At 45.3% G+C, this 17,671-nt stretch overlaps 1 protein-coding gene across 1 annotated transcript in view; it reads left to right on the top strand.

Moving 5' to 3' along the window:
• The window catches only part of LOC112080981 (metastasis-associated protein MTA3-like), a 41,337-nt gene extending 28,756 nt beyond the window's left edge, over nt 1-12,581 (top strand). The window contains 2 exon segments of the mRNA XM_024146925.2: nt 12,274-12,348; nt 12,497-12,581. Of these exon segments, the coding sequence (XP_024002693.1) occupies nt 12,274-12,348; nt 12,497-12,556 (135 nt within the window). The 3' untranslated portion in view covers nt 12,557-12,581.
• The last annotated feature ends 5,090 nt before the right edge of the window (nt 12,582-17,671 follow it).

Genomic DNA, 17,671 nt, shown 5'->3' with positions numbered 1-17,671 from the left:
TAGGGCCTCATCTCCCGGCTGCCTGATGTGAAGTCCATCAGATAATCCCGGGCATTCGAATTACCTCTTTTGCCACATTGGGCCTGGACCCTTTGCGCCGACAAGGAGCCCCGCCGATCCATCCGGACTGGTCTGCCGACTAACCGTTACACTGACGGTGTTTTTTCCTACAAGAAACTATCACGTCAAACCTGTATACTTGGTCTTTGATTAGCTTTCAGTATTAGTAGCCATTTATTGTAAGTTTCAACATTATGCAAATATTCACCCAGTTTGCATAACTCTCCATATTCCTTCAATTTTGTTCCCCACAGGCGTTGACTAGGCGCTGTCCTCGAGGAGCAGATTCAATGCATGAGCAGCACAGCCAATGGGTGTGATGTGAGGGTAGGACTCCTCCACTTTAGACCAAGCAGCCTTCATGTTCGCATCATTGTCTGTCACCAGTGCAAATACCTTCTRTGGTCCAAGGTCATTGACTGCCTTCAGCTCATCTGCAATGTAGAGACCGATGTGTCTGTTGTCCCTTGTGTCTGTGCTCTTGTAGAATACTGGTTGAGAGGTGAAGATGATGTAGTTAATTATTTCTTGCCCACGAACATTCAACCACCCATCAGAGATGATTGCAATCAGTCTGCTTTCTATGATTTGCTTGACCTTCACTTGAACTCTGTTGAACTCTGCATCCAGCAAATTAGTAGATAAAGCATGTCTGGTTGGAGGGGTGTATGCTGGGCGAAGCACATTCAGAAATCTCTTCCAATACACATTGCGTGTGAGTATCAGAGGTGAACCAGTTGCATACACAGCTCGAGCAAGACATTCATCAGCATTTCTCTGACTACGTTCCTCCATTGAGTAAAAAAAAAATTCTGATTCCAGGAGGACCATGAGCTGTTGCTATCGATAAGGTGTCTGATTCATMATTTTCACCTCTAATAGCAGTAGAGGGACTTTTGTCAGAGGTTGCTTGTTGTGAGCGCTGAGGGAACTTTATGCACWTGGCCAGATGATTCTGTATCTTTGTTGCATTCTTCACATATGATTTTGCACTGTATTTGAAAATATGCAACTATAAGTAAATATCGGTATATTTCATTGCCTTTATGCCTAAAAAAAATGCAATGTAGACAAACAAATAACAATGAAATACACAAATATATTTTCATGTTTATTCTCCCTCATTAAAAACACTCTTACATACCTGTCTAGGTTGGAACTGTTGCTGTTAAAATAAATAATTTCATTCTGAACTGGAATAAACAGATTGATCACATCACACAGATGTATAACAGAACATACACACRCACAGGCTTTTTGATCGTGCAGCCCTAAGTAACAGTACAGATAAAAAATGATCAGGCCTACTGTATATTTTACTATATAAATTATTGTTGATAGAAAGTCTAGGTTGGAACGGTTGCTGTTAAAATACATATTTTTGAAATTCTGAACTGGAATAAACTGATTTCACATCAAGGCTAGACCTAGAAAATACACACAGTCCTAATGAGAGGTGTGCTGTTGATTTATAAAAGCATGTCTATTCTGGGCTCAGTTTTTTGATAGTGCAACTCTGAGGTCATGCTCAGCAATTGACACCCGTTTTCTGAAGAACCTCTCTGAATTGCATTATGGTTTGTTTGTGCCAACTGGGATCGAGAGGTACATCTCTACTCTTCATACCTAGAAGGGCAGACCCCCGTGTCCCTTGCCTGAGCGCCAGTGAACTAACACTCTCTCTAAATACGTGGTGTGTCATGCCATGCAAACATCTATTCCCTGCTGTAGCAGATCAAGCTTACTATATGCCGACTTTGAGAGACAATATAAAAGTTAGTACCTATCTTGAACTCATGCAACAAGTATCAACTCTAGACTTATTTGTCAGCAATAATTCCTACATAACACGAAATGCATACCAGTTACTCTACTTCTGTGCTCATGTCATAATCGATTCTATCTTCCATCTTAACTGTATCTTAGGTATACTATATCAGTACTTAGTTACGCCCTTGCTTTGGCTAACGTAGTCTGTTAAACGTTGACAACACCTAGGGGATATTGTGGAAGAGAAACTCTAACTACCGGATGAAAGAATAGAACTTCCCCTATTATCTGACTTATCATCGACCGGTTAAATAAAATGACAACAATGCCATTCTAGTGCCTACTTTTCCCTTTCGAAGCTTGTTTCCGGACTTCTGCGTCCTGTTCTGTAGAAGTAAGATCCTGGGTGTGTAGACGTATGATGTTTTATTTAATTCTGTTCGTTGAGATATACTCATTACCTAAGCACTTCGCCAAACAAAACACCATTGTGCGCTCCTCGTATTTCTACAACGATTTGTATGACCATATTCTATTTAAAAATCATTTATTTAATTTGCGTGGTCACGACTAAAGTCCACGTCCAGAACCTATGCCTTTAGGCATTGAAGTAGCGGAGTGTTCAAATGATGGACGTGAGCGGAATGAGACGGGAGTTCATGGCTTGAACACATCCTGACAGACGAATGTGGCGCAGGAGACTATAATGGCTCAACAGTGAGTGCGTGTGCAGAGCGAGGAATAACTGTGCGCGAGAGATATATATGAAGACCCTCTCTTATATCTATCTCTCTATATCTATCTATCTAAAGTCTCCCTCTACCACTTGCGCAGCTGCCAAACTGAACGAGAGCGCCGTTGCACTTGGCCAAAATGAGCAATTCCCAGTTAATCTGAACTAAATTATACTTTTACTTCACGACCCATACTTTAAGAAACGCTGGATTAAACAACTAATTTGTAAGATAAATGTTTTAAAATTAAACATGTATGGAAACAGGTAAATTAACACTCCTCAGCAGGCTCAGGCAAGCTAAAATCCACATGGTAGCAAAAACTAACTAGCAGAAATTGTTAACAAGTTAGAAATTATTTAAGCACACTTTGCTGTAGGCTACTATTTACTAGTTAACAAAAAATCATGTATGTCATATAAAATATATTCACCCCACCCAGTATTGTAATCAAAACTTACCAGAAAGCATGTAGTGTGGGCTCAATAGCATCTCATTAGTGTGCAGAATCAGCTGTACATGTGATGGAAGAATGCACTGTGCATGCGGAGGGTTGCAATTCCATTGAATTTGGGATAGATTAACCAAAATATGGCACAAGACCTAGAMTTGCCTTATGTGTATCCCACAAAAAAAGTTTGCTGCAATAAGTAACTTTTTTTGATGAATCTAAGCAAAATTCCCGGGCTTAACTTCCCATGGAAAATGTCTGGGGAAATGTATGACTCTTTGCAACCCTAGGTGGAGGTGATGTTGCTTACCGTACCCTCACCACCTGGAGTCAGCCCGTCAGGAAGTCCAGGTTGCAGTTGCAGAGGGGGAGGTGTTCGTTCCAGGGTCCCGAGCTTGGTGACGATCTTGGAGGGAACAATGGTGTTGAACGCTGAGCTGTAGTCAATGAACAGTATTTTCATATGTATTCCTCTTATCTAAGTGGGTGAGGGCAGTGTGGAGTGCAATTGAGATTGCATCGTCTATGGATCTGTTGGAGCGTTATGCTAACTGGAGTGGGTCTAGGGTGTCTGGGATGATGGACATGTTGTGTGCCATAACCAGCCTCTCAAAGCACTTCATGATTACAGATGTGAGAGCTACAAGGTGATAGTCATTGTGGCATGACGCCTTGGAGTTCTTAGGAACAGGAATGATGATAGYCATTTTAAGACGTGGGGATTACAGACTGGGACAAGGAGAGGTTGAAAATGACCGTGGAGATGCCTGCCAGCTGTACTGCGCATCCTCTGAGATCGCGCCCTGGAATACCGTCTGGCCCTGCGGACTTAAAATCAGGTCATGAGTGTTGACCTGATTTTAAACCTTACTCACGTCGGCCTCGGAGAGTGAGATCACCAAGTCCCCTGGGTCAGCGGGGGCCCTTGTGGCATGCATAAAATTTATTGAGTTCTTCTGAGGCATGCATAACATTTATTGAGTTCTTCTGGTAGAGCGGCATCGTTGAGCAGATCACGGCTGGGTCGTCCTTTGTAATCCGTAGTGGACTGTAGACCCTGCCACACGTGTCGGAGCGTATGTATTAGGATTCCACCTCGTTCCTACTTTGTCCTTTTGCTTGTTTGATGGCTCTGCGGAGGTGGTAGCTTGACTTTTTGGACTCGTTCGTGTCCTCAGCCGTGTCCTCAGCCGTATCCTCTGGGTTGACTGCATTAGCCCTGTGTGCGCTATCCCTGTTCTTTTAGCTTTATGCCATCCTCTGTGTTAATCCAGGGCTTTTTATTGKGGAAGCAGCAAACATTCCCTGTCGGGACAACATTGGTGATGCATTTCCTAATGAAGCAGGTGACGGAGGTGGTTAGCTCGTCGATGSTATTGGCGGAGTCCCGGAACCTATTAGAATCAGCACCAGCAAAGCAGCCTTGTAGYGTAGCCTCCGATTCGGAGGATCATTTCTCAAGAGTGCATCACGGGTAACAGTGGTCTTTATCGCCCATAGTGGCGAAGGATACGTGTTGATGGATGTTGGGCATTACGTTAGAGGGCTGCAGGTCCCGACAAAGGTCATTGCTGCTTGGTCTGCATTTTTGGGAGTGGGCCGTCAGATCGTCAACTTTGGGATGAAAATATTATTCTTGTCCCGCTGATTATTTGGAAACGGTCCTCTTTCTGCTTTGTATGCGTTAGCCTACCTATTGTATTAAAAGCACATCTTTGTCACATTATTCAYACACTTTCAGAATTCGCTACTTCAAGTTAAGTAGCCTACCTCTCCTCTCCTAGTTGGGCGTGTGAGATCAAGTGTGCCTAGTATATGTGTGGTCTCAGTGAAATAGAGTAGGCTACCTATGCATGGGCAGTTATACAATCACCGGCCAGTTTATTAGGTACGCCCATCTAGTACACCCCCTTTGCCTCCAGAACAGCCTGAATTGATCGAGGCATGGATTCTACAAGTCAGAAACATTACACAGGGATGTTGGTCCATGCTAATGCGATGGCATCACACAGTTGCTGCAGAKTGGACGGCSGTACACCGCCACCACCAGCCTGTACCGTTGACACCAGGCAGGAAGGGTCCATGGACTGGTGCTGCTGACGCCAAAGCCATCAGGATGACGCAACCGGAAACCGAGATTCGTCAGACCAGGCAATGTTTTTCCACTCCTCAATTTCAAGTGTTGGTAATGGCGTGCCCACTGAAGCAGCTTCTTGTTTTTAACTGATAGGAGTGGAACCCGATGATAGGAGTGGATAGGAGTGGAATCAGCTGCAATAGCCCATTCGTGACAAGGATCAACAAGTTGTGCGTTCCAAGATGCCGTTCTGCACACCACTGTTGTACTGTGCCGTTATTTGGATGTTTGTGGACCACCTGTTAGCTTGCACCATTCCTTTCACCCACAGCACTGCCACTGACTGGATGTTTTTTTGTTTGTCGCACCATTCTCTGGAAACTCTAGACACTGTCGTGTGTGAAAAGCCCAGGAGGGCGTCTGTTTCTGAGATACTGGATCCGGCGTGCCTGGCACCGACAATCATACCACGCTCAAAGTTGCTTAGGTCACACGTTTTACCCATTCCAATGTTCAATCGAACAGTAAYTGAATGCCTCGATACCTGTCTGCCTACTTTATATAGCAAGCCACGGCCACGTGACTCACTGTCTGTAGGAGCGATCCATTTTCGTGAACGGGGTGGTGTGCCTAATAAACTGGCTAGTGAGTGTAGMTTACTACAGTGTCTGTAAATGTATATTAATATAATTAGGCTATAGTTTAGTCACTCCTAAAAGGTAYKCTACAAAACATAGCTCAAGAGAGAGTTGCTCCAACTCTGCTGTCTTAACACTACGTCTAGCCTATTGGTTGATATAGCCCAGTAATACAGATAGCAGTGTTGGTCTTGAGGTGGTCTCGAACACAAGACCCCGGAGGGGGGGCGACGGGTTCGAAACCAAGTCAAGTCCGAGACCAGAAAAATGCAAGTCCAATTCAGGACCATGATTGTAATTGTGTCAAATCGCCACCATAATCGGTTCAAAATGTCCACTATTTCTGTRTTCGTATTTCAGAAGAACATATGGATTCTTCAGACATTCAGAATGGTGAAAAAATGCATGCACAGGGTAAAAGTTATCACTAACCCAAAACCGGTCTATAAAAAGACAAAATATGTTACAACTTCCCCCGGTCTCCCCTTATTAATACTGAGCACGCAACTTCCCCCACTCTTCCCTACAAGCAAATCAAGGAAATTCTGATGAACACTACAAAGTTTGAGGATATTTTTCAATGAAAGTAAAGGACAGTAATGTTATGAGTAAAATATAAAGCCCAGGTTTCAATAGGCGATAAGATAATGTGTCATGAAAGGAATCTGGATATTTTTTGAGTCCTTTGTCCGAGACCGAGTCCAGACCGAGTAAAAATGTATTCGACATTGAGATAAGACCGAGACACTCAATACGTTGTCTTGAGACCAGACTGTACTRCAACATTGACAGGGCCATGCGAGAATCTCTGGTAATTTAACAGATTTCGTAGGATATTTGTTCATTTTGATATTGCCCATAGGGCACAAAATTGCCGGGACCATGGCTGGCAAGTGCGCTGCGTCACATATGCTCACTCCCGAGTGGCGCAGCYGTAYAAGGCACTGCATCTTAGTGCTAGAGGCATCACTAYAGACCCTKGTACGATTCCAGGCTGTATCACAACCGGCCGTGATTGGGAGTCCCATAGGTCGGCGCACAATTATTTTTCAGTTAAGAACAAATTCTTATTTACAATGACGGCCTACCCCAGCCAAATCAAATGTATTTATATAGCCCTTCTTTCATCAGCTGATATATCAAATGCTGTACAGAAACCAGCCTAAAAACAGCAAGCAATGCAAGTGTAGAAGCTGAAGCGTGTGCTAGGAAAAACTCCCCAGAAGGCCAAAACCTAGGAATAAACCTAGAGAGGAACCAGGCTATGAGGGGTGGCCAGTCCTCTTGCTTGTGCGGGTGGAGATTATAACAGAACATGGCCAAGATGTTCAAATTTCTATAAATGACCAGCATGGTCAAATAATATATAATCACAGTGAACAGGTCAGGGTTCCACAGCCGCAGGGAACAGTTGAAACTGGAGCAGCAGCACGGCCAGGTGGACTGGGGACAACAAGGAGTCATCATGCCAGGTAGTCCTGAGGCATGGTCCTACGGCTCAGGTCCTCCGAGAAAGAAGAGAATTAGAGAGAGCATACTTAAATTCACACAGGACACCGGATAAGACAGGAGAAATACTCCAGTATAAACAGACTGACCCTGCCCCCCGCCACATAAAGTACTGCAGCAATAATACTGGAGGCTGAGACAGGGGGTCAGGAGACTGTGGGCCCCATCCGATGATACCCCCGGACAGGGCCAAACAGCAGAATATAACCCCACCACTTTGCCAAAGCACAGCCCCACACCACTAGAGGGATATCTTCAACCACCAACTTACCATCCTGAGACAAGGCTGAGTATAGCCCACAAGATCTCCACCACGGCGCAACCCAAGGGGGGCGCCAACCCAGACAGGAAGACCACGTAAGTGACTCAACCCACTCAAGTGACGCACCCCCTCTAGGACGGCATGGAAGAGCCACCAGTAGCCAGTGACTCAGCACTGTAATAGGGTTAGGCAGAGAATCCCAGTGGAGAGAGAGGAACTGCCAGGCAGAGACAGCAAGGCGGTTCGTTGCTCCAGTGCCTTTCCGTTCACCTTCACACTCCTGGGCCAGACTACACTCAATCATAGACCTACTGAAGAGATGAGTCTTCAATAAAGACTTAAAGGTTGAGACGAGTCTGCGTACGTGTAGGTATGTACTGCAGGACCAAATCTGAAAGATAGGTAGGAGCAAGCCAAGTAATGCTTTGTAGGTTAGCAGTAAAACCTTGAAATCAGCCCTTGCCTTAACAGGAAGCCATGTAGGGGGCTAGCCTGGAGTAATAGGATCACATTTTTTGGTTCTAGTCAGGATTCTAGCAGCCGTATTAGCACTAACTGAAAGTTTATTTAGTGCTTTATCCGGGTAGCCGGAAAGTAGAGCATTGCAGTAGTCTAACCTAAAAGTAACAAAAGCATGGATGAATTTTTCTGCATCATTTTTGGACAGAAAATGCCTGATTTTTGCAATGTTACGTAAATGGAAAAAAGCTGTCCTTAAACAGTCTTGATAGTGTCAGTCAGTCAAAACGAGTTTATTTTATTTGAGACGACTGTACACCCATCAAGATTAATTGTCAGATTCAACAGAAGAATCTCTTTGTTTCTTGGGACCTAGAACAAGCATCTCTGTTTTGTTCGAGGTTTAAAAGTAGAAAGTTTGCGCACAATTGCCTAGCGTCGTCCGGGTTATGGAGGGTTTGGCCGGTAGGGATACCTGTCTCATCGCGCACTAGCGACTCCTGTGGCGGGCCGGTGCACGCTGACAGTCGCTGTACGGTGCACGCTGCCAGGTGCTAGTGTACGGTGTTTCCTCCGACACATTGCGTGCGGTTCCGGGTTGGATGCCGCTGTGTTAAGAAGCAGTCGGCTTGGTTGGGTTGTGTTCGGAGGACGCATGGCTGTCAACTTCGTCTCTCCGAGCCGTACGGAGTTGTAGCATGAGACAAGACATAACGACTAATAATTGGATACCACGAAATTGGGGGCAAAAGGGGTAAAAGTTGAAGTTTGCAGCCATCCACTCCTTATATCTGAAACACAGGCTTCTAGCGAGGGCAATTTGGGGCTTCACCATGTTTCATTGAAATGTACAGCTGTGTGTCATCCGCATAGCAGAATTACAGTTTACAGTTGATTTGTCAGAGGACAAACCATTCACAGAGACAAACTGATATCTTTCCGACAGATAAGATCTAAACCAGCCAGAACTTGTCCGTGTAGACCAATTTGGGTTTCCAATCTCTCCAAAAGAATGTGGTGATCGAGAGTATCAAAGCAGCACTAAGGTCTAGGAGCACGAGGACAGATGCAGAGCCTCGGTCTGATGCCATTAAAAGGTCATTTACCACCTTCACAAGTGCAGTCTCAGTGCTATGATGGGTCTAAAACCAGACTTAAGCATTTCATATACATTGTTTGTCTTCAGGAAGGCAGTGAGTTGCTGCGCAACAGCTTTTTCAAAAAAAATTGAAAGGAATTGAAGATTCGAATAGGCGATTAGTTTTTTTATTTTCAGGGTCAAGGTTGGCTTTTTCAAGAGAGGCTTTATTACTGCCACTTTTAGTGAGTTTGGTACACATCCGGTGGATAGAGGACGTTTATTATTGTTCAACATAGGAGGGCCAAGCACAGGAAGCAGCTCTTTCAGTAGTTTAGTTGGAATGGGTCCAGTATGCAGCTTGAAGGTTTAGAGGCCATGATTATTTCATCATTGTGTCAAGGATATAGTACTAAAACACTTGAGTGTCTCCCTTGATCCTAGTCCTGGCAGAGTTGTGCAGACTCAGACAACTGAGCTTTGGAGGAATACGCAGATTTAAAGAGGGGTCTGTAATTTGCTTTCTAATATCATGATCTTTTCCTCAAAGAAGTTCATGATTTATTACTGCTGAATTGAAAGCCATCCTCTCTTGGGGAATGCTGCTTTTTAGTTAGCTTTGCGACAGTATCAAAAATACATTTCAGATTGTTCTTATTTTCCTCAATTAAGTTAGAAAAATAGGATGATCGAGCAGCAGTGAGGGCTCTTCGATACTGCCGGTACTGTCTTTCCAAGCTAGGCGGAAGACTTCCAGTTTGGTGTGGCGCCATTTCCGTTCCAATTTTCTGGAAGCTTGCTTCAGAGCTCGGGTATTTTCTGTATACCAGGGAGCTAGTTTCTTATGACAAAATGCTTTTAGTTTTTAGGGGTGCAACTGCATCTAGGGTAATGCGCAAGTATATTGAGTTCCTCAGTTTGGTGGTTAACTGATTTTTGTCCTCTGACGTCATTGGGTAGGCAGAGGGTCTGGAAGGGCATCAAGAAATCTTTGGTGTCTGAGAATTTATAGCCGACTTTTGATGCTCCTTGGTTGGGGTCTGAGCAGATTATTTGTTGCGATTGCAAACGTAATAAAATGGTGGCCCGATAGTCCAGGATTATGAGAAAAAACATTAAAGATCTACAACATTTTTTCCATGGCAAAACTAGGTCCAGAGTATAACTGTGCAGTGATAAGTCCGTTAGACATGTTGGACAAACCACTGAGTCGATGATGGCTCCGAAAACTTTTGGAGTGGGTCTGTGGCTTTCCATGTGAATTTAAGGTACCAAAACATGTGAATATATATCTACATGACTACAAGGTCCGTATAGGAATTCTCTTAATGGGGAGAACCGGTTGAAAGTTTCTGTCGGTGCTGAGCGACACCGGTTGGGCATTCCTACAGCATTCCCTCCAGAAGCATGAGAAAGTTGTCCGGCTGCGGGGACTGTGTGAGGGATTATTTACAACGTTACTATCTGTACTTACTCGTGGCACAAATGCTGCTTTCATCCTTCTACACTGAAATTACCACTTGCCTAACGAATTGCGTCTGAAGCTGGCTATTGCAGCGATCATTCTGCTGTATATTATGAGTACAGCACTGCAATTAGAAAGACTCATGTTAAGTACTACTTAGCTTCAGCGTTGGAGGTCCTGACGACCATGTCCAGATAAAGCTCCGGAGTGAAAAAGTTGAATAAAAAAAGTTGAGTGAGGGAAAACAAAATATAAACGGTAATTAAAAAGTAAAAAACCGTTAAGTTGTCAGGTAGCAAAGTAAGGTTAGCACAAAACGCACAGCAGCACGTTAAGTTCACCTATTGACGACACAAAATCTATTTACAGTGACGGCCCCCCCAAAAAAACTTTGCGACTGTGGTTGGGTTTGGGAGCATTCTTCTTGTAATTGGTGGGAGCGACAGGAGCCAGGGTGGGAGTCGGACAGGAAGCCAGGCGTGTGGGCGGTGGAGTCTGGACAGGAAGCCCAGCAGGTGTAGGGCGGGTGGAGATCCGGACAGGAAGCCAGAGGTGTGGGCGGTGGGGAAGTCGGACAGGAGCACAGGTGTGGGGCGGTAGGAGTAGACAGGAAGCGCGGGGCGGTAGAGTCGTAGGAGAGCAGGTGTGGCTGGACTACAAGCAGCAGTTGGCTGTCTCGGGAGTGGACAGGAAGCGCGCAGGTGTGGGGTGGAGATCGGACAGGAAGCCAGCAGTGTGGGTGGGAGTCGACAGAAAGCCAGCAGTGTGGGCGGGGTGGCGGTGAAAGCATGGGGAGCGGATTAAGTGTCGTGTCAACCTCTACATGTCTAATGACGCACGAAGGAAAGCAGCCTCCGGGGTGTATGGGTTTCTGCTTGTTAAAAGCCTCGTACAGTTTGTTAAGTGCCTGCTTCTTGTTTTTCTTGTCCTGAGGTGGAATATATGTATATATATATATACAGCAGTCACAATAACAGCTGAAAACTCTTGGGAGGTAAAATGGTTGACATTTGACCATCAGGTATTCCAAGATGGGTGAACAATGGGTCGAGAGTTCAGCACACCATTTGTTGTTGATGAAGAGGAATACCCGTCCCCYTCTTAACTTCCCTGAATCCAATGTCCTGTCTGCTCAGTGAATGGCAAAAACTTTGATTTGGATAGCCACAGGGGGTTATCTTGTCCGAAAGCCACGTTTCAGAAAAGCAGAGAATATTGTCGTTTCTAGAGTCCCGTTGGTAGCAAATCCGCGATCGGAGGTCATCCATCTTATTATCAAGAGACTGCATTGGCCAATAGAATGGCCCTTTGCCGTAATCTTGCTAGGGCTCCCCTCTCCTGCCTCTTTGTCGCCGGCATTTCCTCTTGAATAGCCGGGAAAATTGGGTCAGAATTATACAACGGACATATGAGTCTAAGTTGATGCCGGAATTAGGTTAGTAACTGCCGATCTGATGTTCAAAAGTTCTTGTCTGTCATTTTGTGTAAAAAAAAAAGTACGGATAAATGCTAAAATAATCACTAAATAGCAAAGTTGGTTTGGAGCTCGCAAGATGGCAGCCATACAGTATGGCGCCATCTTATTTGTGTGTGCGTGTGTGTGCGTGTGTGTGCGTGTGTGTGTGCGTGTGTGTGCGTGTGTGTGTGTGTGATGAATTGGTTTCAGAATAACCCTGGTCGGCCTGCTCATCAATATTCATGAGGGATCTGACACACAGACGTAAAAAACATGAGCGTTAATACCATCTCTCTCCTTTTCCCTCTCTTTAGCTACCGTGGAAGTCTCTGACCAGTATAATAGAGTATTATTACATGTGGAAGACAACAGACCGATACGTACAGCAGGTCAGTCTCCGTATCTCTAACCCACTCCTGCTAGCTAGCTAGCTAGCTAACCTAGCTGTTAGCCACACCGCAGCATCCAGTGCCAAGCTGTCCTCTGGTCTTATTGGCTAGTAGTCTAACCCTCCTCTCTGTCTTTCTCTCTGAGCAGAAGAGACTGAAGGCAGCAGAAGCAGAAAGCAAACTGAAGCAGGTTTACATCCCCACATAGTAAGTGTGTGTGTGTGTGTGCGCGTCGCAGCTGTGATTGTTCGCGGCACCAGGTGCGTGCCAGCTTCTTGAGGGTATTTGTGAAGAGCGGGTGGCCTGCAGCAGAAGGCCTGCTTGTCTTCGTGGAGACTTGGGCTGCCGCTGTACGCACCAGGCACATGTGACTTTGGACTGGCGGGGCCAGTGGCACGCGACCGAGGGGCTCCTGAGGAGATGAGAGTAGGGCCACATGAGAGTACCCGTTCTTGCCATGACGGAGAAAAAAACAAACTGTCCACATTATATATTATACAGAATGTTCAGTAACTTGATTCGGCAGAATAAGCCCCTGGGGTAAGTAGTTAAAAGGTGAGGTCATTACGTTGGGGCACCAGGGCTGGGTGGGGCTTCTCCTCGGGCCCTCCGCTCTGCTGGATCTTAAGGCCACCCGTACTTCTTTCCATACATCCAGCACGAACACACACACGGGCGACACCCCTGATGTTGGTGGCCCCACTGAGTACCACTGGGCTGATTGCGTCGTGTACACCACACACACACCCGACACACGACACACACCCACACACACACACACACACACACCACACACCACACACACACACACCACCCCAACACACACCCACACACACACACACACACACTCACACCCACACACAACATTTCTGCATGTTTAGGCTCATTACAACCTCATCCAAGAAGCCCATCAATAATATTCAATAATCTAACAGTCGATCGATAAGTATCTCTAACACTCTGAATGAGTGTTTAAGATGGGGATGGAGAGTGATGGAGAGTGATGGATGGATGAAGGGGGAAGGTGTACTTACATAGCAGCTGCTCGCAGCTTCGTCCTCCCCCCGCTGCATGGTAGGCTCCAGGCCCCAGCCCCATTCACCGTCGCCATCTTCCCATTGGTCACTGAGATCTGGTTAGGGTTGGCTATCTGCGAAATAAGAGGGAGGAGATACACAACAAATCTTCAACATGAGTCCTACTAACGCTGAAGACCACAACACTGTATAAAAATAATATATGGACTGATTGTGCACCAACCTCACACACAAAACATTGACCAGACACTCAATCAATAAACACACACCACACACACACACAGCCACACACACAAACACACACCACACACACACACACACACACACACACANGGGTACATCATCTCCAGGGGAGAGATCAAGATGGACCAAGAGAAGGTTCGGGCGGTTCGGGATTGGGTCCAGCCCGGTACGAGATTGCAGCTCCAGAGATTCCTGGGGTTTGCGAACTTCTATCGGAGGTTTATCCGTGATTACAGCCGGGTGGCCGCCCCATTAACGGCTCTGACGTCTTGCACCAGAAGGTTCTGTTGGACTCCTGAGGCAGACCGAGCATTTCTGGATTTGAAGAGTCGATTCACCAACGCCCCAATTCTCTCTCAACCTGACACTTCCCGTCAGTTTGTTGTTGAAGTGGACGCGTCTGATGTGGGGGTGGGCGCCATCCTGTCTCAGCGTAGCTCCACTGACGGTAAACTCCATCCCTGCGCTTTCTACTCTTGTCGTCTTTCTCCAGCTGAAAGAAACTACGATGTGGGTAACCGGGAGCTTCTCGCTGTGAAGCTTGCCTTGGATGAGTGGCGTCACTGGTTGGAGGGAGCGGAGCAACCGTTTGTGGTCTGGACTGACCACAAGAATCTGGCTTACATGCAATCGGCTAAACGTCTCAACTCCCGTCAGGCCAGGTGGGCTTTGTTTTTTGGACGCTTCAATTTTTCCCTGACGTTCCGACCTGGGTCGAAGAACGGCAAGGCGGACGCCTTGTCCCGGATGTTCTCCAAGACGGAGGAGAGTGGGGCCAAGACTGAGACGATTCTTCCCCAGAATCTTGTCGTGGGAGCCGTTACGTGGAGGATTGAGGAGGATGTGATGGCGGCCCTTCGGACGCAGCCCGGCCCTGGTAACGGTCCGCCCGGTCGGTTGTTCGTGCCTGAGTCGGTCCGTTCTGCTGTTCTTCAGTGGTCCCACGCCAGCAAGATAGCTTGTCACCCTGGCGTTGCTCGGACTATGGCGCTACTGCGCAGACGATTTTGGTGGCCTGCCATGGGAGAAGATACCCGGAGGTTTGTTGCCGCATGTCCTGTTTGTGCTCAGAACAAAAGTACCAATCGGCCCAGCTCTGGGCTTCTTCACCCTCTACCTATTCCTCGGCGACCTTGGTCGCATCTGGCCCTGGATTTTGTCACGGGATTGCCTCTTTCTGTTGGGAACACGGTCATTCTGACCATTGTGGACAGATTCAGCAAGTTTGCTCATTTTGTTCCTCTCTCCAAGCTTCCATCGGCTACGGAGACGTCTGAGATCCTGGTTAGGGAGGTTTTCAGGGTCCACGGATTGCCCAGTGACATTGTTTCTGACCGTGGTCCTCAGTTTACCTCTGCTGTTTGGAGATCTTTCTGTTTGGCCATTGGAGCTACAGTCAGTCTCACTTCTGGATTTCATCCTCAATCTAATGGTCAGGCGGAGAGAGCCAACCAGAAGATGGAGTCCACGCTGCGTTGTCTTGTCTCTTCTGATCCTACCTCTTGGTCATCTCAATTACCCTGGGTCGAGTATGCCCATAATACCCTTCCGTCATCTGCCACTGGGATGTCCCCCTTCCAATGCCTGTACGGTTACCAACCTCCTTTGTTTCCTTCTCAGGAAAGGGATCTCTCGGTTCCCTCTGTCCAGACCCACATTCGTCGTTGCCACCGGACCTGGCATCGGGCCAGGAAGGCTCTCCTTAGAGTACGGCCCCTGCAAATTAAGGTGCCAACTTCTTGATCGTGCGTAAGAGGGAATCCGTGTAGGCAACCCAATCACCTTAATCTCACCGTAATAAGCTGGGGCGGAATACTGGTGACGATTCGCTGTTATCTTGATACGATCAGAACCTTAGGAGGGGTGTCAAAACTCAAATACGTCAGTGGGCGAAAATGTAAAACGCTGAACAAGTCGCGGGCCAAATTGGAAAAATTACCTTTATTGCCAACAAGTTTTGCTTTAACATTGGAATATGGAACAAGCATCGCTTATTACTATAAGATATATAATTTAATGTGGACGACATGCAAAATGAATTTTCAAATGAAAAACACATCAATGGCTTCATTTTTAAATAAATAAAATGTATAAAAAAACATTCGTATGCCTTTTTCTATTTGCAGCCTTTGATTAAATACCAAAATAACTTTTTTCCTGGCTAATATTTTACAAATAAATGAATAATCATATCAATCGCATTCAAGCCCTATGCTTTGTAGCCAAGAAAAGTGCACAAAGAAAAAGCGTTATTATTGGCACAGTGTTTAATCTGATGTGCAGCCAGCACTTTGTGATGTTGGCTTTTTTTTGAACATATTCTGTTTTTGTGAACCAAACTTATTTTCCTGCTTCTACTTTCTGGCTCTTTGAGTCATGTCAGGTCCTTGTAATTTGTCAATGGTGTTTCGTTTCATAGTGTGTCTAATGTTGGTACATAGCCTTATTAGAGCACGTTGATACTGCACACAAAGAAAACGGTTTTGTCTTTTGACATATGTTAAACAAGATATTCTTGCTCACTTGTTCAGGAAAGCTCCTGTTTTTCTGTTTCTTTTCGCCATTTTTGGAACGGGATAGCGGCGCTGACAGTTGTAGCGTCTATGTTTTGGCTATTGGATATGTCACGAGGAGAGGGCGTTTCTGGGTCCTGTCCTGATTGGCGCGTGAAACCAGCAGAGCATTTGATGGGATTCGTAGTATTGCGGTGAAAGTGCGCTGTATTAATAGCGCGGCAGTTGTTAGTAATTTTGGTATTGTCTCGCGGGCCAAATATAATTTCCACCGGGCGGCCAATTTGGCCCGCGGCAGAAGGTTTGACACTATGNCTGTAGAGGAACTGCACATTCAGGCTCAGTGCTGTTTATAAGTTGAACTGAAATGTATTTTTATAGTATCATGAGGATCTTACCATCAATCTGGAAAATCTAATGTTATGAATGCACACATGTATTTCTTTCACACTATTGCTATGTTGGTGTAACATATTATCAACAGATGATATAAAGAGATGGTATTTAATGCCATCTAAATACTGTTTATGTCTGTATGGTAGGAATGACTACTGTAAAAGTGACCATTTTTTAATACAGTAATTCTACTCTCATGTTCTACCAATCATATGATTTAATGGAAAGCAATATTTGTTAACATGAAGTGACATGTCTCATTGAGTCAACATTGTCAGGGGTCATGAGAACAGATAATTGACATGGGAAAAAAAGCATAACGGACAGTTTTCTCATCTCTTTTATGCTGTAGTTATGTAGCACTTGTGAAGCATTATAAACACTTTCATTTATACAGCCATTACTGCTTTGCTTSGGTCATCATGTTTGTGTATGTCTATATATCTGTTCTGTTTCACAGGACTGTTGTTACACCAAGGATGCATCATCTCTTTTTCAGGTGTGTGTGTGTGTGTGTGTGTCTGCGCAATGTTTGTTGACTATGTTTGAGTAAGTGACATGGTCACATATTTAACATCGCCCTTTTGAAAGGCCGGGATTCAATCTGATTCTACAAGACAATGTTCCCGCTTTTGAAGAGACCACATTAGCGGTAAATGCTGCTTATGTCGGCTCAATCGGAAATTACATTCAAATGGTGCATTGTCTAAATCCGCGATCAGATTGAATCCTGGCCCAAATGTGTGTAATGACTCAAGGTGCCAACGTTAGTGGATGTTTGATGCCCACCTGGGAGGAAGTGATGTGGATGGAATCTGCCAATCAAGTGATGTCACTGGGATAGTGTCATTTTCCCAGAATCCCAGGGTCAAGATGTTTTTGACAGTTTCAGGAGATTATACTCTGTTTTTTAAGCCTTTCTTGTTCTGTAAAGGTTTCTTGAAGCACAAAATCATCATTCTTATTCATCTTTTTTAGATTAAAGATTATTTATAACAAATAATACAGAAACTTCAACTACTGACAAGTTGTTTATTTTTGGTTGAGGGCTTGGACTTAAGTGGTTTGCACCATTTACTATTCTTCAGTTGGGCTTACTTTTGTGGAATTCATAGACATGAACTTATAAATCAT

This window comes from Salvelinus sp. IW2-2015, unplaced genomic scaffold, assembly GCF_002910315.2.
Source record: "Salvelinus sp. IW2-2015 unplaced genomic scaffold, ASM291031v2 Un_scaffold16629, whole genome shotgun sequence".
In the NCBI taxonomy this organism is placed as follows: Eukaryota; Metazoa; Chordata; class Actinopteri; order Salmoniformes; family Salmonidae; genus Salvelinus; species Salvelinus sp. IW2-2015.
This window is presented reverse-complemented; position numbering and strand designations above follow the sequence as displayed.